The 23,413-nt window shown below is 41.7% G+C and overlaps 1 protein-coding gene across 1 annotated transcript in view; it reads left to right on the forward strand.

Annotated features, from left to right (window-relative positions):
• Positions 1 to 23,413, forward strand: part of baz (par-3 family cell polarity regulator) — a 423,470-nt gene that overhangs the window by 196,841 nt on the left and 203,216 nt on the right. The window contains exons 2-5 of the mRNA XM_080283282.1: positions 837 to 1,037; positions 2,519 to 2,752; positions 12,127 to 12,294; positions 13,104 to 13,264. Coding sequence (XP_080139408.1) covers positions 837 to 1,037; positions 2,519 to 2,752; positions 12,127 to 12,294; positions 13,104 to 13,264 — 764 coding nt within the window. The remainder of the gene's footprint in view (positions 1 to 836; positions 1,038 to 2,518; positions 2,753 to 12,126; positions 12,295 to 13,103; positions 13,265 to 23,413) is intronic.

Consider the following 23,413-nt stretch of genomic DNA (forward strand, 5'->3'; position numbering starts at 1 on the left):
ACATGGAGGCAATTTGTTTGTGGCCATCCCTTGTAGGATTAGGGCATCTGGCAGCAGATAGATACTGTAGATAGATAGATGTGGTACTGTTATTCAGATTGCAGTAGGGCATTCATGTACACATAAATGCACTATTCAGATAGAGAAGACCCCACTTTACTAATTGCCTCGAAACAGTAAAATGCTTGATTTCTCTTTTGACTATGATAACTAGTGGTAAATAAATGTGTTGTTATACTGTAAAGTAGTAGATCTCTGCCTGCCACTTAAAAGGCAGTTTAGATAGATTCTGTCCATTAGAGATTTTTTTTTTTTCCTTGAATGAGAGTAGTCTGGCAGTAGCCAAATGAAATAAATTGTACTGTATACCAGTACTGTAAGTGTAGTCATGCCCACTAAAGAGTTAACCCTGTGGGTGCTGGAGTTTCTTTAAACAGAATTGAAATGATATTGTCTTAGAATGAAACCCCTTTTCTCTGTGACTTTAGAACTTAGCTATTCTGTTTACAATATTGTAGAATGTAATATTAATCACATATTAAATAATAATATATTTTTTTTTTATTTCTTACTTGGAGCTTCCATTTGTTGGTGTATTATACTGTCTGTAAGATTAAAATGTAATCAGATGTGTTTAAAAACAGTACCAGTAGTCTTTGTGTGGTATGGTATTGTATTTATAATCCTAAGATTTAGTTTCTGAAAAGTGTCAGGAAGGATGGATCAGTTTAAAGAAAGTAGAGTCTGCTTTCTTTGGAACAGTACTGTTTACCTGATTGTGTTGCAGCTTTAGTTTAGCAATGTAGTTAATGCGTTATTACATTGTTGTATTTCAGCGGAATGACTCGTGGGTGACTGTGCACAACTTAAAGCAGCTAGATGGTGGGATCCTGGACCCTGACGACCGGCTAAGTGACGTGGCTGATGACCGTGAGCAGATCATTGCACTTTACGAGGAGCAGACACACCACCACCACATTGGCGATGGCACCTCAGCTTCATCAGACTCAGAGAATCCATCACCGGACATATTCCAGGTTAGATTGTACTGTACTTATCAGTTAATTGGTGTACAGATTTGTGTTACATGAAACTGGGGAACCTGTACTCAGCTGACCAGTAACTGTGATAAATTACATTTGAATACGTAGTTATAGTACACATTATTGGTACTGTAGTTTTATTTGCAGATTGCTTTACATTTAACCTTGTTTCATTGAATGCATTACACTGATGTTTATTCTTCCTAATGCCAAACATTATTATTCATCTGAGTGAAACCCAAAGCCTAGTCGGAGTATTAAGAAGAAATGAATACTGTATGTAGTTACAGTATCATACAGTAATAACTCTTCATTCTCAGTATTCATGTATCCACACTTTACCAACTGTATCTCATTTCTTCAACTGTGGTATAAGTTTCAAGTACAGTATCAACCGTATGAGTCTTCAGTGTGACTTAACATCATCTGCTGCTGTGCTCATCTTATTTCTTCCATTGTTTTAACATAAAAATACTGCACCTTTGTTACTGTTAACAAATACATTATATATTAGTTTTTTTAATACTATTATGTGAAATGGAAATTTTCTCTGATTTAAAGAAAAATAAATGTAACAATGGCATTTCTGTTTTATGCTAATTCTCTCTCTCTCTCTCTCTCTCTCTCTCTCTCTCTGTGTTATCCAGTAATTTATTTAACTGAAAGGTTCAGTTACTATATTTATGAATTAAATTTTGCTGATTTGAACTTAAAAAAAATAATATAGGATACCGGTACTGGTATGTAGTGTTCAGTTTGTCTACCTTACAACAGGTGCATTTCTCAGACCCTCATTTCCCCATTAAAAATTTTGTAATTTTTGTACAGCAAAAAATAAATATATATATATATATATATATATATATATATATATATATATATATATACTGTATATATATATATATAAAATGGAACTGTTGCATCTTCTTTTTTTTTTTTTTTTCCCATTGTTGGTCTAGTTCATCTACAGATTTAAGAGACAGTAATTGTCATACATATACCATTTGGTGACATACCACTTATTATGAGGGTTGCACTTTAGGATTTTTCTCATTAAAGCCTTTATTCACCAACCACAGTTTCTCAAACCATGAGTTTTCCAGCAGCCTAATGCCTCTGATTGGATAGGGATTACTGTAGTTACATCATTGTTACAGCTCTATACTGCTCATTTTGGAAGGTGTCATGAATTCTGATCCAATGAAACACACAGTTCTAGCTGTACGGTACTAAAAATAGGATGTCTTTTGGTCAGAGAATAGCAGTTGCTTTTTTCTTGCAAGTGAAAGCACTATAGCCAAATAATTTACCCCAGCTAGGATATTGAGCATAAATTCTTACTCTTCATCCAAAAGGCATGAAGATGGTGTGAAGTTTACTGGTATATGTGGCTTCTGGGTGTGCTTCCTATTTAACGTAGAGAGGCTTCTTGAATAGGGGTCATTAGCTCCAGTCAGATGATTTTTCCCAACCAGGATATCGAGCACAAATTCTCACCCTTCACCCGTAACGACATCGAGATTACGGGGGAGGAGTTGAGTGCCACCCCCCCACCCCTGCATGTGAGGCGAGGGAGTGAGCCAGCCCTGAACCGCCTCTCACCCATACCACCCATCACTGCCCCGCCTGACCCCACCAAGCGATGGTCTGCTGCACCCATCATTGAGGACCAGGCAGCTCCACCCAGCTCCACACCCATGAAAACTATTGTGAGTTGATAACAAAATAGGTTGTACTCTATTGTTAAAACTGAGAATGTGAGAGTGGACAAACCACAATTTGTATATGATAGGTTCGGAAGTATATGGTGCTGATAGAAAACATTTGACCTCTCCCTATCACTGCTGACTACAGTCTGTTTTGTTGGATGTATCACATCTAATAGTTACAGGTGATCCATAAATGACCATCAAAAGAGGAGCTTGCTCTCACATGCGCCTTGTTACCTTTATTTATTCAGCAATTTTAGTCACTAATTTATTAACCACTTCATCCTGCTGTGATTTTAATCTTGCAGCCTTTAATTGATTTCATCATTTTATGGGAGACTTGCCAAACTAGGTGAGTTGAATATAGCCCTGTCCTTTGGTTAAAGGGTTAAAATAAAATTTTGTGTTTATACTTACTGGTACTGTAATTCATTAAGGTGTTCATTATACATTGCTGAGCACTGTACTATGTTTTTAATTGTACTAAAGGACTAGTAAAAGATCAGTGGGCTTGAATTATTTGTCATGTTGTTGATGTGATAAACAACACTTTCCTGTACTTGAAACATCCTTATAGTCATGTTGAATAAGTATTGGAAATTATTATACAGTACTGCTAATAGGTTACCATCGCCATCACTATCATTATCTTCATCATGACTTTTTTTTGTCACCTAAGGATGGGATGAAGTAGGTTCCAGAGAACAGGGAAGGAGACAGTGTAAAAGTGGGAAAACTATCGGCAGCATTCCCGGTGAAATGGACCAGACACTCATTCACATATCATTCAAGCCCCTGGAATACTAGATCCACCTCACAGGCCTAACCATCTAACAGGCCTAACCATCTACAGAACAGTTATTGTTTGATCAGTCATCCATTTACTGTAACATAAATTTGCTTTGGTATCATCGTAAAATTCATCACAGCTTTCAGGCACATTTCTTCACTACACATAACTAGGTAATAGAGAAAACTAGTATTTATAACTAGGTAATGGAGTAAACTAGTACCTGTAACTAGGTAATAGAGAAAACTAGTACTTTTGACTAGGTAATAAGACACTAGTACAGGTACCTGTAACTGGGTAATGGAGAAAACTAACACATAGCAGAGGTACTGTAATGGGTCGAATTAATATTAACTGCTTCACTTTGATGACATTTTTTGTTCTTTCTATGGACAGAAGTTTTAATTCAGCTTGGGAGATACTTTTCTTTCTGGAGAGGTTATCTACAGCCTTCATTTAACCCGAGATACTTTTATTTCTGGTCCTCAGACTGTGTGGGTGGGTGGGGCCTGTGGTATGTCTCCTCCTTATTTATTTTACGTATTATGACAAAAAAGAAAGAAATTCAAAGCAAGCCGGAGGAAACTAAATCACCCAAGGGGATTAAAGTGGCATCGTGGAATGTGGGAAGTTTGAGGGGTAGAGCAGGGGAAATAGTTGAAGGATTGAGTAGGGGTTGGGTGGATGTACGATGTGTGCAAGGAATCCGGTATAAGGTAGTAGCACCCAGAACAATTGCCTGGAGGTATTGCCATTACAAGTTATTTTGGCAGGGTAGGGCAGATGAATATGGTGGTTTGGGTGTGTTGATTAAGGAGAAATGGGTGGAATATATCATGAATGTAATGAGAGTCAGTGCAAGGATAATACAGTAGTAGTGAAAATTTTGCTCGCTGGGATAATGTTTGCATTTATATCAGCCTGTACTCCACAGGCAGGCTTGAATAAGGTAGGGAAGAATAGATTCTGGGATGACTTAATACATGTAGTAGGTGGTATGGGGGATAATGAGATTGTAGTTTTGGGAGGGGACTTAAATGGTCATATAGGTGAAGCAGCTCAAAGATATTAAGGAGTACATGGGAGATGTGCATATGGTACAAGAAATGAGGAAGGGAAATGATACTTGGGTTTGGGGAGGCAATGAACGTGATTTTGTGCAATACTCATTTTAGGAGAAGGGAGAGTAGGGTGATTACATAAGAGACTGGTGGATATAGCATCCAGATAGACTATTTCCTGGACAGGAGGGTTGATAGGAGGTTGTTGAGGAATGATAAAGTTATAGGGAGCGAGGAGCGTGTGCAGCAACACAAGCTATTGAGCAGGTGATGAAAAACAGGACCTATGCACCTTGAAGGAAAATATGGAAGCTGAAAAACCAAACAGTAAGGGATGCCTTCTTTAGAGAGATGAAGAGAGTGGTGGCTGAACAGGGAGAGATTGACAGAAGTGTTAATGAACAGTATAGTGCCTTCAAGAGCAACCTCTTGAGAGTTACTGATTCAGTGTATGGATGGACAAGAGGCCCACCAAGACATAAAGTAACTTGCCGGTGGGATGAGGGTATAGAAGCTGCAGTTAAGGAGAAAAGAAGGCTTTTCAAGGAATGGAAAAGGGGTGGTAACAAGGCTGCCAAGCATAGGGCTGGAAAAGAGGTTTACAGGGCAAAGTCTGAGTCTCACAGTCTTTTACTTCTATCTATCTATCTATTGCCAGACGCCTCAATCCCGTTTGGGGTGGCCACAAACAAATCGCCTCCAAGTCGCCCTGTCCCCCGCCATTTCACTGCCCTGCTCCCAACTCACACCCCCCTCTCTCATATACCTCTCCACCCCATCCCTCCATCTCATCCTCGGCCTCCCCCTCCCTCTTCCCCCCTCCACCTCACTCACATACACTTTCTTCGTCATTCTTTCACCCTCCATCCTCTCCACATGGCCAAACCTTTTACTTGATAACCTAAATAGTGTGGAAAGGAAGATTTTGATTTAAGTTGGCAAATCAAATAAAGAGGGAGAATAGGGGGGTCATAGGTGAGCAGTGTGTGAAGAATGATGAAGGGAAGTTAGTGGTGAACAGTGAATATATGAAAGACACCTGGAGAGAGCATTACAACCGGTTGTTGAATGAGGAGTTTGCCTGGGACAGGGAAAGTTTGGAGCCAGCAGATCCAGTATTTGGCCCTTGGCCTTTGATTGACCCTTCTACTGTGAGCAGGGCAATAGGCTGGATGCAGATGCGGAAGGCAGCAGGTGTGTCTGGGTTGACTGCTGAAATGTTGAAAGCCTCATGAGATGGAGTGGGGCTAGTCACTAATTTGATAAATATGATTATACTGTATATGAGTGTGTTGTCCCAGATGATTGGCTGAAGAGTGTAATTGTAAATGTGTGCAAGGGGAAGGGTGATGAGCTGGACAGAGGAAAATATTAGAGGCATAAAGCTTTTGGAACAAAAAATGAAGGTAAGGGAGATAAGTTCCCTCTCATCTTAAATGCCAGGACAAACATGCCAAGCTTCTTGTGCTTTTCTTGGGACAATGTAGGATTGGATGATGGATGGATGGATGGATGGAGAGTTCTAGAAGATATGATTAGAGAAAGAGTGAATACTGATGAAATGGAGTTTGGGTTTATGCCATGCAAAGGTACCACTGATTCCATATTCATTGTTTGACAGCTTCAGGAAAAATGTAAAAGATAGAAAAGGGAGCTGTACGTTGATTTTGTTGATTTGGAGAAGGCCTTTGACAGAGTCTGTAGAAAGGTGGTGAAGTGGACAGTGAGAAAGCTTGGAATTGAGGAGTGGCTGGTTAGGGTGGTTATGGCTGTGTACAGACATGGGGTAATAGTAATATATAGGATTACTTTACACGCCCTCTTCTGTCTTTCTTTCCTTCATTTTTTCCTCTTCCTTCTGCCTGTGGGTGACTCTGCACTGAGTGACAAGCCAAATGGTTTCCTGTACACCAGGAAACCATTTACTATGCTGGGTGGTAACCATATTACCAAATTTTGGCACCTGGTGGTTTAGTGAGTAATTACAGTGCTCCATTCGGATTGAGCCAGTGAAGGTTTTTATCCAAGGGGTGGTTGGGGTTTATTGGTCACGTAATGCCACTCAGTGATGAGTGAGGCTGGTCACTCTCAACTTAAATGTCAGGACCAACTGGCCTAGCCCCTGGCTTCTACGCTTCTCATGGGGCAATGTAGGATTGGATAATTAAAATATATATATATATATATATATATATATATTACAGGGTTTTCAGAGTAATAGTAATACTGTAGTAGTAGATCACAAACTCCTGGCAATAATATTAATAGTAACAGAGGTTGAAGGCAAAGTAATAGACATTTGTATATTACTCTCCTATTAGACACTTCTTTAGTCTGAGGTGTCAACAAAATAAATTATATATGCATTGTCAACCCTTTGGTAATTATTTAAGACAGTACTATCTGGCAGTAGACTGTAGCACCAGTCAAGCAGGGCAGTACTCCCAAGATGGATGGAAAGCTGATGACAGGGAGAGCTGGAGCTCCTGTTTCATCAGCCCTTGGGACTGGTTCCTGACCATCCTCCTTTGCTGAACTTTTTCAGTGTCTCAGTATCACAGAGAGTAAGCCAGCATGCTCTCCAATACAAGTTTCTCTAACGATCAACACCAGACTACGTTCACAGTACACACTACTGTACACTTCGTTTTCCAAAATTCAAAAACAAGTCATTTCTTCTTCACAACACATGGTCTTGGAGTCCCCAGGGGGGAGGACCATAAATGCCCCCACCTTCCGACTCTCTCCCGGTGACAACTCGAGCTGCCTGGCACCACTGTCTGACTCGCTTCTTCTTCATTTCTGCAACATTCGCAGCCTTTCCTCTAACTTTCATTCAGTTGAGCACCACCTCTCCTCCTCTAAACCTCACCTTCTTTTCGTAACTTAGACTCGGCTGTCTGAGGCAACTGGCAGCAAACCCTTTTCTGTATCCTCCTACTTTCTCTATACTCATTTCAAAGCCAGAGGTGGTTGTTGTGTATATATACGCAATGACTTATCTTGCTTTCATGTTCCTGAACTCGATTCTTCTGAATTTTCTATACTCTGGCTTCGGCTTTGCTGTCATTCTCTGACTAAATATATCTGCGTTGTTTACTTATGCCCTAATTCTACTGACTAGCAAAAATTCTTCGACTATCTTACTTCTGTGATGGAACACATTCTATCCATTTCTCCTTTCTCTGAAATCTCCATTCTAGGAGATTTCAATGTTCACCACCACCTTTGGCTTTCCTTTCCTTTCATTGCTTCACCTGGTGAACAAGCCAACATCTTTTCTATCCATAATGACCTAGAGCAGCTTGTACAGCACCCTACCCATATCCCTGACCACCTTGGAGAGAGCTGCAACATACTTGACCTCTTCTTTACAAGTAATCCTTCTGCTTACACTGTTAATCTTTTCTCTCTGTTGGGCTCCTCCGATCACAAGCTTATTACCTTAACCTGTCCTACCGCTTCAGTACGGCCTGTGGACTCTCCAAAGAAACGTCGTCTGTGGCACTTTGGAGCTGTGGATTGGGAGGCCCTCAGGCAGTACTTCTTTGATTTTCCCTGGAATGATTATTGCTTCCTTGGCCGGAAGCCGTCTGAGTGTGCCTTTCACATTATGGAGGTTATTGTCTCGGGCATGGAAGCATACATTCCTTTCTCATATCCTTTGACTAATCCAAGAAAGCCTTGGTTTAATCACGCTTGTTCTAATGCTGTCCACAACAAGGAGAGGGCCTATAAAAGGTACCAGAGCCAACCCACCCACGAGTCACATCTTTTTTCATGTATCTGCCCGGAATTGTGCTAAGTCTGTTCTTCGCTCTCCTAAAAATAATTTCATTTGTACTAAATGCTCTGAACTCTAATTCGAATTCTTCCTGCTCCTTCCGGCACCTTGCAAAAAGCTTTCTGACAACTTTACCTCATCATCCTTCCCTTCTCTTTTCTATTCTGATGGTTCTGTAGCTATTTCTTCTACTGATAAAGCAGATCTGTTTGCTCAGACTTTCTCCTCCAATTCCATCTTAGATTTCTTCAGCTGATGTGTTTTCTGCCATCACAGGCCTCAATACTAATAAGGCATATGGGCCTGATGGAGTCCCTCCTGTTGTTCTCAAGAACTGTGCTTCTGTGCTTACACCCTGCCTAGGCAAACTCTTTCGCGCTTGTCTATCAACTTGTATCTTTCCTTCTTGCTGGAAGTTTGCTCTCATTCAGCCAGTCCCAAAGAAGGGTGACCATTCCCAACCCTCTAACTATCATCCAATTGCTTTAACATCCTGTATCTCAAAAGTTTTCGAGTCAGTTCGTAATAGAAAAATTTTAAGGCATCTTTCCTATCACAGCCTTCTTTCTTATTGTCAGTATGGGTTCTGTCAGGGACGCTCCACTGGCGATCTTCTCACCTACCTTTCAGACTCCTGGTCATCCTCCTTTCGGGACTTTGGCGAAAGCATTGCCATTGCAGTTGACATCTAAAAGGCTTTCAGTCGAGTCTGGCATAAATCTTTAATTTCCAAACTGCCCTCTTATGGTTTCTATCCTTCTATCTGTGCCTTCATCTATAGCTTCCTTTCTGGTCATTCTATAGCCACTGTTGTAGATGGCCATCGTTCTTCTCCTAGATCTATCAATAGTGGTGTTCCTCAGGGCTGTGTCCTGTCACCAACTCTCCTTTTATTCATCAATGACCTTCTAGACTGTACATCAAACCCTATCCACTCATACACTGATGACTCCACCCTTCACCTATCCACTCGGTTCCCACAACGTCCATCTCAGCAGTAACTTCAACAAACAAGGGATGAGGCTATGGCACACCTGATGTCTGACTTGGCTCATATCTCTAACTGGAGTAAAAATAATCTTGTTGTTTTTAATGCATCAAAGACTCGGTTCTTACATCTGTTGACCCGTCAAAATCTTCCACAGGTGTACCCACCAATGTTTAATAATATTCAACTTAATCCTGCATCATCCTTGAACATGCTTGGGGTTTCATTCACTCAGACTTATTTTGGACAGATCATATTGCATCTCTTGTAAAATCTGCTTGTGGTAGGTGGGGGCTCTCACCATCCACTCACTCAATGTAGTGTTGCTCTCGGGTGTCTGCCCCCACCTACCACTACTGGTTACCATACTCAGTTAAAATAGCATTCTCACCTTGGTTACTTGTTGGCTGCTCTCCATGCTGCAGGTACACCACAGGAGACCGTGCAGAATGGAGAGTGGCCAACTGGCCATCAGGTGATCTAGACATACTTGTGCATTCCATTGAACAGCCTCCCAGTGATAATGAAAATATTCAATTTATTTAACTGCTTTTATCGTAAATAATGTATTAATAGTAATAGTAATACTAATAGATGACCAAGTAATAGTAATGGTAATAGATGACCGCTGAAGTAATGATAATAATAGTATAATGTATAATAGAGAACGATTGAAAGTACAGCATGACCCCACTATAACAGACTAGTTGGGGATCCAAGCCATTCTGAAGAAAACGACATCCGGACTTCCCCCCTGCCAACCTGGACTTTTTCTGATGTATCAGACATTACTCCGGACTGCACCAATGGTTTTTAAACTTTTCACTACCATTGCAGTACTGTACTGTATTATGCATTCTCTACAATAATCTATCTATCTATTGCAGACGCCATAATCCCGTAAGGGGTGGTCATTTGACTTTGATTTATTTGTTTTATGGAGAGGGGCACTAACCCTCCACCAACCCACTTGCTGACATGCAGGGAGCACATATGGTTTGGTTATATGGTTACCACCCAGCATTGTAAATGGTTTCTTGGCTTACAGGAAACCATCCGGCTTGTCACTCACTGTAAAGCCACCTGTAAAGGAAAGAAAAGCAATAAGAAGTGACAGGAAAGATGGGAGAAATAGGAATAGAGGAGGGCAGGCACAGAAAAAGAATTCGTATAATATATATAATAATACTGTACTGTACACTGATAAACATGTCTTTTATTTACCTTATTGTGGTGAACATAGCATAAGTGGTTAGGCTGTCCAGACTGCTTCTGGCTTTATGGGACTTTTTTCTATATACAGTATAAGAATTTAGTCCGGTAGCTTCTCGATTCCGATAAAAGCAAGTTCCACTCTATTGAAGTCTGTTTTATCGAGGTTTTACTGTAGCAGTCAAAGATCCCATGTCTAGCTGTGTATTTGGGTGCTCACACCTAGGTAAGGGTGAGTGAAAATTTGAGTGATGAGTTTTCCATGAATGGTGGTGTGCATCAGGGGTCAGTCTTGAGCCCCTTGTTGTTTATCATGGTACTGTACTTGAAGCCCTCTCACATGACTTCAGAAATGGACTCCCGTGGGAGATGTTATATGCTGATGATTTGGTGTTTATTGCAGAGAATGAAAGGGAGGTGGAGGAAAGATTTAGGAAGTGGAGAGCTGGTATGGGGCACAAGGGCTTAAGATTAAATGCAGATAAAAGTGAAGGTATCTAGGGCGGGTGGCAGTACTGTCAAAGAAGAGGTAAAGGGGCCATGTGTGATTTGCCACAAGGGCATGGGAGGTAATTCCATCTCATGCAGTGTCTGTGATAAATGGGTGCATAAGAGACATAGTGGTATTAGAGGTAGACTGCGTATTGCTGATTTCAGAGTGTGTGGTATGTTGGGGAGAGCATGTGGAGACTGTCAGGCATAAAAGGATTGAACTTGCTGGTGAGTCTCTTGAGTGTGTGGAAGAGTTTTGTTATTTGGGAGACATGTTATGTGCAGGAGATGGGATTAGAGCTAGCTCTGTGGCTGGAATGAGGAGTGGTTGGAAGAGTTCCAGGAGCTGTTCCCGCTCCTGACATTGAGAGGGCTCGCCCTCTGTGCTAAAGGATCTTTGTATATGGCATATTTTGGAGTGTATAGCTGTATGGTAGTGAGACCTGGGCAGTAAAGGAAGAGGATATTCGCAGGCTCAAACGTACAGAAATGACAGTGATTAGGTGGATGTGCAGTGCATTGTTGAGTGTAAAGCCTGGGGGGCCTAGGCTTACAATGGAAGAGTAGAGAGGTAGAATGAGACTAAAATGTATTGATATTGTGATGAGGAGAGGTAGATTGAGGTGGATTGGGCACGTGGAGAGGATGGGGGATGATCATTGGGTGCAGAAAACGAGAAGTGTTAACAGTAGGGGTAGGGTTGTGAGAGGTAGACTAAAAAGACCTGGGATGAGGTCATTGAGTGTGACCTCAGGGATAAGGGACTGAATAGGCTGGCTGCCAGAGACTGAGCAGCATGGAGAGCCACCATTAGGTGACCTGGGCCGACACATGCAAACATGTTGGAGCCCTCACAAATGAAACAAAATGAAACTAGAGGTCATATATAGTCGTCATTAACCCTTCACTCCCCTATGCTGAAAATCCACTAATGATAGTAGGAGTAAACCAGTAAATTATATCACTAGATTAAGGGGGTTAATTCTTATATTTGAAATAATGATGTACTGAATAGCATTTTTCTCCCCCCATCTCTTGCATATACAGGACGGTCACAGTTCATTTGAAGATGATAGCATCTTTGTGGTTGATCCAGGGGAGCGAGGAGAGGGGTCTGGAGAGGAGAAGACCCCCTCATCCTCCACTTCTTCTCATCACTCAGCCACCACTGCCTTCTCTCGCTTCTCAAGAGATGCAAACAGATGCTCCGTCCAGGTCAGTTATCAATTGGTCACATTCATGCTTACAGTGGTGGAGAAATATATTTAAATTTTAATCTTAAGAGATTGTGCTTTTGATATATGTGTATCACCATCCACACACTTGATGTAGTGCTGTTGACAAGCCAAAAATTTCTGTATACAGTACCTGTATCAGGAAATTAATTATATATTACACTTTGGTGATTAACCATATAATTTATCTCAGGAGTTAGGAGTGAAAGAATTCTGCCCCTGTATTCCCTGCATGATGCCCTTGTATTCCCTGCATGTTGACTAGGCTAAAGGGGGTATAATAGTATGGACCAGTGATCCACTTCCCCTTTAAACCATACTTAAAACTGTCCAGATGGACATAGATCTGATTCTTGTAGCAGCCTGGGGCCTGTTGAAATGTAAGTTTTACCCTGCAGATCAAGTTTTTCATATTCATTTAGGGTGGAGATATCTTTAATATGGCTCCTTCATCTTTTTTGAGAGACAAATTGGAAGAGAAATGAAGGCTCTGGTAAAGTCAAACAGCCACCTGTGCCATGGGAGGTATGAAATTGCTTGTTATCACAGTCACTGTGCAGTGAAGTTACTACATGTAAATCCCCAAACTATTAACAGAAATGAGGGTTCCATCCTCATCTCCAACTCATTTTAGTCATCTTTTACAACACAACGAATACGTGAATTATACCGGTAATTTAAAGGGCATGCTTGATCTGGCCATGTTTAGCTTCATTGTATATTACAGAACTTATCATTTCATTTGTAAAACCCAGACTGTCTCAATATGCACTTTGTATGCGTGTTTAGGTGCTGTCAGACAATCCAGCAATGGCAAGGTGGGTTGATGCAGCTGATAATGCCCTGGCAGCGGTGGTGGGTGGTGGTGAGGGCAGACGGAGAGAGCCTCTAGGTGGCTCAGCATCTTCACCCATGCACTCCAGGGATCCCTCACATGACGAGACCACCATGTAGGTCCCCAGTTCTTGTCCATATCTTTTCTTTTCACTTAATATTTTAACATGCTATTTTATCATTGTAGCAGAAGTTTGGTCAGAAATATGCTAGAAAGCTTGGGTGAATGGAGTTGTATCAGTGGAACCGAAGCTGTGAGTATGCCTGTATACAAAAGCACAGTAAAGGTGATGGGGTTAAGGCAGATGGAAAGAGCCTCGAGGGGGCTCAGTATCTTCGCCTATGCACTCCAGGGATCCTTCACATGACGAAACCATGATGTTGGTCCCCAGTTCTTGTCTATGTCTTTTCTTTTCACATAGTATTTTAAATTGCAATTTTAATAATGAAGCAGAAGTTTGGTCAGAAATATGCTAGAAAACTTGGGATAATGGAGTTGTACCAGTGGAACAGAAGCTGTGAGTATGCCTATATACAAAAGCACAGTAAAGGTGATGAAAGTGAATGCAAGAATTCAATCTATCAATCTATCTGTAGTCCAATGCCCTAATTCCGCAAAGGGTGGCTGCAGACAAAACGCCTCGAAGTTGCTCTGTCACCCACCATTTGACTGCCCTCTCCCCAACTCACTCCCCCGTCCCTCATAAACCTCGCAACTCCATCCCTCCACCTCATCCTCAGTCTCCCCCTCCTTTTCCCTCCCTCCACTTCACCTAGGGGGAGGCGGTGGCTGAATCGGTAGAGAGGCGGCTTGCAGTCCTGATGGACCCAGGTTCGAATCCTGGTTGGGGCAGGGGACAGTTTAAGGATTTGAATTTCATAAAAAGCAGACTTTCCTAATCTACCAGTTGACCCGCCGACATGTCGTAAAAATACCCCCACTAATACCAATACACCAATCCTGTATGAGACAGCCCTAGCATGTATTCAATATGGATGGTGGGTGTTAGCGCCGAAGTGGTGACTTGAGGAGGTGTAGGAGGACTACTGGGCCTTGGGATAGGTCACTGCCCCCGAGAAATAGGCCATGAAGCCTTTGCCCAGAGTCGGACACACACACACACACACACACACACACACACACACACACACACACACACACACACACACACAAACCACCCTCTTAGTCAATCACTCATTCTCCATTCTCTCCACATGTCCAAACCACCTCAGTGTATTTCTTCTAATTCTCTCAGTCACATCCACATCCACCCCACAACGTTCTTTCACTTCATTCATCAACCTGTCCCTCCATGTCACTCTACATGCTTCTCTTTAGGTAACTGATTTCCACTGCTCTCACTCTTGACTTGTTCCCTTCTATTAAGGTCCACACCTCGCTTCCATACGTCAGGGTAGGGATCACAATACTATCATGCAGTGATTTCTTAACTTTCATACTCACCTTCCTATTTCTTATCACCGTGTTCAGTGAACCAACAACCTTCCTTCCCTGCTGTACCCTTTCAAGTACTTCATCCCCAAAACTTCCATCCTTACTCATCACACTGCCCAAGTACAGTACATGTACTTGAATGCACTCACATTCTCCATATCCTCACCATCCAACTTCACTGTGCATTGTGACTTCATTCCTCTCAACCACCATTACTTTACTCTTGTTTACATTAACTTTCAGATTCCTCTACTTACACACTGTCCTAAATTCATTCACCAAACCACCTGAGTTTTGCAAAAAAGTACTGTATATGGAAGATCATTATTATTATAAGGAAGGTAAGAAATGTATGGCAAGAGTTGCATAAGTGATTGTAGGAGTGGTATGGATATGTGGATCAGATATTTGCAGTATGACTGATGGTGAGTGGTTCAGGATCAGTAATGGAGTGAGACAAACACATGGGATGTCCCCACGACTACTCGGCGTATATATTTAGATCTGGTTGGAAATGGTCAAAACTGGAATTGCGACAAGTGAGATGGGGATAGGATCATTAGTGGAAGATGGATTGTCTCAAGTCAGGTGTATGCAGATGATTTGTTGCTTGCTAATTGTAAACAGGAGTTTTGTAGACAGAGATATATTAGTGTTAGTGAGTAATGTGATTTGAAATAAATGTTAATAAGCAGGGTGGTAGGTGGGGGTGCTTACCATCCACTCACTCGATGTAGTGCTGCGTTGGGTGTCCGCCCTTTCCTCTCTTCCTTCCTTTCTCTTCTGTCTTCCTTTCCTTCATTCTTTTCTTGTCCTTCTGCCTACAGGTGACTTTATACTCCCTTTTCTGTCTTTCTTTCCTTCACTCTTTCCTCTTCCTTCTGCCTCTGGGTAACGCTGCACAGAGTGACAAGCCAAATGTTTTCTTGTACACCAGGAAACCATTTACTATATTGGGTGGTAACCATATAACCAAATTCTGGCATCTGGTGGTTTAGTGGGTAATTAAGGTGCCCCAATCGGTTGAGCCTGTGTAGATTTATATCCAAGGGGTGGTTGGGGTTTATTGGTCACGTAATGCCGCTCAGGGATGAGTGATGCTGGTCACTCTCATCTTAAATGTCAGGACCAACTTGCCTAGTCCAAGGCTCCTACACTCCCACTGGGGTGGCATAGGATAAGATGATGGATGGATGGTTAATAAGCATAAAGTGATGGTTGTTGAGAGATTAGTAAGCATAAAGTGATGGTTGTTGAGAGATTAGTAAGCATAAAGTGATGGTTGCTGAGAGATTAGTAAGCATAAAGTGATGGTTGTTGAGAGATTAGTAAGCATAAAGTGATGGTTGTTGAGAGATTAGTAAGCATAAAGTGATGGTTGTTGAGAGAGAAGGTGAATCTCACTCTGATATGCTGGTGGATGGAGAGACTGGAATTAGTAAAGAAGCTTGTGTACCTTGATAAATAAGTGTATAAATGAACCGGAGAGTTAAGTAGTGCAAAGAAGTGAGTTGGCTGGCATAGTGAAGACATTGATACAAAACAGAGATCTGAGTGTGTAGGTGTGCAAGAAATGTGTTTGTGCCCGCATTATGGCATGGGTGTGAGACTAGTATGGCCTGACTTTAAGAAATCAGGAGTAGGATCAGTGGAAATAGGAATGTTGAAAAAATTTATGTGGACCATGTCGAGGAAAAAATGTGGATTAAGTCTGTTGAATGACCCCTTTTAGATGATATGGTAGAGTGGCTGTAGATAGAGTGGTTCAAAGAGTATGAGCAAGTTTTAGCGTGGAAGGAGGCATGGTAGGCCAAGAAGAGGTGGATATGGTAAATCAGCATGAGATATTGAGATATGGAAGTTAATGAGACCAAGGAGTTGTTGTTGTTGCCCAAACCCAGTCCCTCTGATCGAGCAGGCTCATCAATCGCAGGTAAGCACCTGCCCCTATTTTAATGTTCCATAGGTTCCTTACACCGCTGATGTGTCCGTGTCTCAGTGTGACACATTCTGTGCGGTTCTCCATTATAAGTGTTATATTGCACTAAGTGGGCATGTGTCATCTGTGATTCCACCCAACCCAAATCTAAAGTAGCAGCTGAGGAAGGCTGGGTGATGTCCTGCTCTCAGCCTAGGTAGGTGAACTCGATCGTGTTTATTTAAGGACACCTCCGATGGGTGGGTGTCAGGAGGGTGGCTTGCAGTTTGGTGTTGTGATCGAGCTCTTGTGTTGCCCTACATATGAAGTGGGTATATAGGTGTTTCTTCATTCTGTTCATTAGAATGTCTAGAGGTGGGATATTGTTATTGAAGGTTTGATAATGTTTATGTAATTTTTTTGATAATGTTTGTGTTTTATTTTATGTAATTTGATAATATTTGTGTTTTTTGTAATTATATGTGCTCTGTGTGTCTTTCATGTAATGGCTGGGGTGTTATGTATTGGCACAGGCTGGTGCATAGAATTGTGCGCCCCTCATAGTCTCTGACAGGGAGAACATGAGCATCAGAGAGTAAGTGAGCTGTGAGGATGGTTTTGGTACAGCAAATAGTGATGCATCAGGCATTATTGTGTATGATTCTCAAAGTTCTGTAGTGGCTATTAGATAGGGTGGGAGCCCTTTCCAGGGAAACATAGGACATCACTGATCTATTATATTGTTTGTTGGGTAAGGAGAGTGTTGCTTTTTGTTCCCCAAAGTCTGGCCCTGTAGTTGCCCTGAGTTGCATTGAGTTTGGGGGTGCATCGCCTCTTGTACATGGTCCTTGAAGGTAAGTCCGGTGTCATATGTCACTCCAAGAATCTTAGTGGAGGGTTTGTGTGGTACACATACATTGTTAAGTGTGATATGTGGAAATTACTTGTGTTTATGTTTACTGCTGGTGATGGGGTTATTAGTGGATTTGGCTGGGGTAACTCTTGGCATGTTGTCCTCGATGCAAGTGGTTGAGGTAGTCCTCTTCCAGACTGTGTCTGCCGTGTGATGTGTGGTTGTTAGGGTGATGTCATCTTAATATGGGACAATGTTTGTGGGTGGTTGGGTTGTGGGAAAATCATGCTGCTCATGCATGTATAGGCTGAAGAGTGTGAGGTCAGTGGAGTGACTAAGTGTTATTAACAAAGGCCTTCCAGTATCCCATATTCTTTGTACTAATTTTTTTCTTGATTTTATTGTTTACTTCTTGAGTCTTGTGATGGTATCTTTCATGTGGGGGAGAGGGGAGTTGTGTTCTGTTGTGATGTTGTATGAGGTAGGCAATATCTGGTGTAAAGTTTGGGTTGTAATGTCCTTTGTTGCCTTGTGGAATGTGGCAGTTGTCTTTGTTGAGTATAATGATGTTGAACTCTTGAACATTCCTGTTCATGTTGGTATTGGGTGTATTGTTTAGTGTGCTGAAGTGTTCTGTTTCTTCAGTGAATTCTGTCCAGTCTGCGTTCCTGAAGTTTGTGTATGTGAGGTGTGATCACTCTGGTTGGGATTGTGTGTCTCTAGTGATAATGATGGGGAGATGGTCATTAGCTAGTTTGGGTTGCATTGACCATGTGGTATTGAGTGCAAGTATTGGTGAACAGAATGTGATGTCTGGGGAGGAGGGGATGCAGTTTGCCTGGTGTGGGATGAGTGTGTATTGTGAGGTATCACTGAAAATGTACATGTTGTTGAATTGTGAAGCAGTGTCAGGGTCTCAGTAGTTGTTTTGATTGTGTTCTTACCAGGAGTGAGAAAGTTGTATGTCTGTGTTAGAGGGAGGAACTGTGGGTTTTAGTGTGCTAGTATGGCATAGGAAGTGTCATGGAGAATGTAAATGTTAAAAATATTAATGAATGTAGCAGCCATGGCTCAGTGGATTAGAGCACTCCACTCTGATCAAAGGGTCGGAGGTTTGAGTCCATCCAAGAGTCATTGGTAAACATCAGGAAGGGCATCCAGTCATAAAATGCTACACACTCCAAACCCAAAGTTCTCTACCCAGGGGCAATGCCTTAACCTTTATTGAAAATTGGGGACATAACAAAAAAACTAGAGGCCCCCAAGGAGGATTCACACCAGCCATGACCAGATATGACCTTAACCTACTTTCACCAATGTCAGACTCGTAGGATATTTTCATCCCTACTGCAAACCTGTAAAATTTTGTGATGATGTCTTGAGCAGTTGTGAAGTTACCATGCTAACAGACACACACAGAGACAGACAAACTGAAAACAATACTAAGAGGAGATTGTCATTCCTACTACACACCTGTAAAATTTTTTGATGAAATCTTGAGCGGTTGCGAAGTTATCTTGGTAACAGACACAGAGACCTTGACCTACTTTAATCAATTTTGAACTCATAGATTTTCATCCCTACTACACATCTGTAAAATTGTGTGATGATATCTTAAGCAGTTTCGAAGTTATTGTGCTGACAGACACACAGAGAGACAGACAAACTGAAAACAGTACTCATAGAAGATTTTCATTCCTACTGCACACCTGAAAAATTTGTGATGATATCTTGAGCGGTTGCAAAGCTATCGTGGTAACAGACACACAGACCTTTACCTACTTTCACCAAATTCCAGATCGCATTTTTTCCCTATTACACTCCTGTAAAATTTTGTGGTGATGTCTTGAGTGGTTGCAAAGTTATCTTGCTAACACACACACACACACACACACACACACACACCTTTGCTGTCATGGCTGGTAAAAAAAGTAAATTTTAATAATGTTCAGGGATTTGACAGGGACTTGAATCAGTTGGATGAGGTATGTACAAAGGAGCAAGGACAAGGGTTTAGCTCCCCTATTTTTCTTTAATAATTGATAGATTAATTATCTGGCAGGCGTATGATAGTGAAGTACATATGTAATGAAAAGTAGCAGTACAAGTATGGTTAAACAGTTAAGCTTGTAAGGTGGAGCTAGGATTTTGAGGGGTTGAATTGTGTTTGTGTGACCCATTTCAGTGGTCATCATTGATACTTCTGTCATGTTCATGCTTTCTCTTTGCTTGTTTTGTGATTCTGCCTCAACACATCTGTAGATGACCTGTTTTGACCCAGATATAATGTTTTTTCAATTTATTTATACAGTAAGAGGTAAAATTATGAGAGAAAAAAATGAGCCAGTAGTACTAAAAAATTTTACTTTAAAAATTTTGTGAGACAGTAGTGTTTAAATCTCACTTGCTTACTGACAATGACCAGCATTTACAAGTGAGGAGGAACTTCTATGCCCATATTATAACCCCTTCAGTATCTAACGCGTCTGTGGTCCCAGACCCAGTATCCCAGATAATTTTGATTTTTTGCTGAGGCTACACTATGCCTGATAATTGTTTATTAATATTTTTTTTTTGCAGCAGTGTTATTATGCAATTAGTAAATAATTGTTTGTGCAGAACCATCCATCCATCATCCAGTCCTCATTGCCCCATGAGGAGCGTAGGAGCCTGGGGCTAAGCAGTTGGTCCCGACATTTAAGATGAGAGTGACCAGCCTCACTCATCCCTGAGTGGCATTACATGAGCAATCAACCCCAACCATCCCTTGGATATAAACCTTCACCGGCTCAATCGGATTGGAGCGCAATTATTACTCACTAAACCACCAGGCGCCATAATTTGGTTATATGGTTACCACCCAGCGCAGTAAATGTTTTCCTGGTATACAGGAAACCACCTGGCTTGTCACTCAGTGCAGAGTCACCCACAGGCAGAAGGAAGAGGAAAGAATGAAGGAAAGAAAGACAGAAGAGGAAGTGTAAAGTTGCCCATAGGCAGAAGGACATGAAAAGAATGAAGTAAAGGAAGACAGAAGAGGATGGAAGGAATGGAGAGAGGAGAGGAAAGGGCAGACACCTGACAGCAGCACTACATTGAGTGAGTGGATGGTGAGCGCCCCCACCTACCACATGTAACCAGTAAATAATAAAAATAATAGTAATACTGTAATAATAAAACGATAATCTACTGTAGATTGCTACAAAAGTGCAAGGTAAGCCTCAGCATATACTTTCCATATTCCAAATATACTGTATATATACAGCTACATGTTTCAGCTAATGCTGTATGTTATCTTGCACATCTTAGACCATCAGCGAGAAAAAAATGTGGGGCTGGGTGAAGGATTTACATCTGAGAACGTGTCTGTAAACTGTGGCTATGGTTGTAGGCAGGGATAGGGCCAAATACATATTTGTATTTTTACTTGCAAATACAGTAAAATCAATACACCTCTCCCCCACTGTTCGACAGGAACGTGTTCCATAAAAAGGGGTTAAATAACGTGTTGGTTGAATAATGAACCTGTTTTTCCCATGAGATTTTTATGAAATTGGGGGGACTAGGTTCCTGACCACCATAGTCATTAAAAAAATACTGTATTCAATGAAGATAGAATAAATACCGGTAAATATGAACGAAAGTGACACAGGGATTTGAGGTGTTTTCATATAGTCCTACTTTCTCAAGGAAAATTATTTTAGAACTACATACATCTCAGATGATTTACATTTGATTTTCGATTAAAAAAGATTATTGGAAATCTAATGAAATATACCTACCTAGCAATATTACGGAAAGTTGCCTGAACGCCTTCGATAGTGTGTTTACTGCCGATCCCGCTGACTGGACATGACATCACCACACCAGACAAACTCGAATGTATACAATGTAAAACCATAAATAGCAGTGGAAGCCTAAGTGGAAGTGCTGAAACCTAATTGGGGGTCTTCACCCCCAGGAGCCTCCAGTGATTATACACTCAATCCACATAAATCACGGCAATTTCGGTCTGGACTACTGCCGCAATTTACAAATTCCGTGGTTTATAAATAATAACTCTTATGTGAAAAATGAATTTGGGTCTGGACTTTGGCCAACCATCCCCCACAGCACTCTACCTACACCTATTTAGGCACCATCAAACACAAACATACAAATTTAGGAATATTCTGTGCATGTATTTAATAGAAATAGGCAATGTTCAGGGATCTCACCTTAATCCTATGATAATATTGCTTAAGTGAATGGAGTGGGATGGTGTTGGGAAGAACTTAGAACCTCTCAGCATGAGGTGGGGGTGCTCCCTTCTCAAAACGACAAATGAGCTCCAAACGTTGACCGTATGACAACGGCGGCTGCTTCTTGATGCCATCCTGCTTAGAGCGCTTCATCGGGGGTTCGGGAGGGGCCATGGAAGGTAGGAGGCTGGGGGGAAGGTGCACAAAAAAAGGCAGGTAGCTCTCGTACTCCACGGTGATGGCCTGTAGTGTGCAGACTGGCAGGAAGAACAACAACAACCTGGTGGCATTAGTATGCACACTTGCCACCGGGGATGGGTGGTGATTGGTTGTTGGGTCGCGATTTTCAAATTGAATGCCGCGGTTTACAATTCTCCTCGGAAAAGACCCACTTGGGTGCCTAGGTCCGTGATTTTCGTGACTTAACAGTGATTTAAGGGTGCCGGCAGTCTGACAGCCACTTAGGCGTGATTTATGAATCCATGATTTATAAACATGCGATTTACGAGGATTGAGTGTAATCCACCTAACCTAGTGTATACCAAGATGTGCATTACGTATAACTCCTTGATTTATAAACACGCGATTTACGAGGATTGAGTGTAATCTACCTAACCTAGTGTATACCAAGATGTGCATTACGTATAACTGGTGCCAAAACAGTATTGTGCGATAAGAGCATTCGTTAATCATTGGTGCAGTTGTCACCCGACCATGCAGTGGTGAAACTCTCACTCAGGTTGGTGATCACATGACTGCGCATGACAGAGGTGGTAGTAGGGGTCTTGGATGGAGCCATGGTGGTGCTGTAGTATTCCACGTAGTGAAATAGAAATGCAGACGGATGAAGAGGCAACCGATCAGCAGGGCAGAGCATAGGAGACTGCGGCAGCTCAGCTGGTCTGTTTGGCGGAGCATGGTTTGAATTGTCGTAATGGCGGTGACAACCATGTTGAAACACAAAAATGTGTATAGATTTATAAATGTCGAAACAACAAATTGTCGAATAATGATCGGTAGAAAAAAAAGGGCAAGGTGTATTTGTATTTACAACCGTATTTGAAAATGTCAGAACTTGCATAGTTGTATATGTGCTTGTATTTGATCATTCTATATGCCATATTTGCTTCAAATACAGTCAAGTACAATAATCACGTATGGTGGAATCTCATAAATCGCTGTCTTATGAGACTGGGCACATGCTGCGATTTGAGAATTTTGCGATTTAGAAATACCTAATCTCATTGGAAAAATTACTTGTAAGTCTGTCATTTTGGAAAAGTTGCCCCCCTTACCCCCAACCTACTTCAAACTGGTCACCAGCTAACATTAACAACCCTTCCTCAAAGAGGTTGTAGGCTTAGGAGGGTTACAGTTGGCCATCGTAACACTTGGCGGGTGGAGGAACCACCGTGGGGAAAAAAATGTATATCCTCTTGTACACCACACTGGGACCACACGCTGTCAACGGAAAGGAAACAGTGTACGAGCACGAGCCTTGCAGCGGGGCTCTCACCCATGCGCGCCCTTCATGCTCAGTGTGGGTGGGAAGCACTGTGATTGGCTTAGAGTAAGTGCTGTGCTTGAATATGATTGGTTTATTAATAAATAGAGGCTCTATAGAAAGAAAGACTGGACAGCTAATATTTAAAGCTGCTCGCTGATTGGTTCACTGACATGGCGCCATTTTTGTGTAAATGCCTCAGCTCGGGTGCTGGCTGACTGCATATTCAGCTAATAATACATCTCGTCACCTGCTGTAAATGGTGATACATAGTTGGTTGCTGAACAAAATAA

This window comes from Coenobita brevimanus, chromosome 97 (genome assembly GCF_032717465.1).
Source record: "Coenobita brevimanus isolate Jiangsu-jjx chromosome 97, ASM3271746v2, whole genome shotgun sequence".
Lineage (NCBI taxonomy): Eukaryota > Metazoa > Arthropoda > Malacostraca > Decapoda > Coenobitidae > Coenobita > Coenobita brevimanus.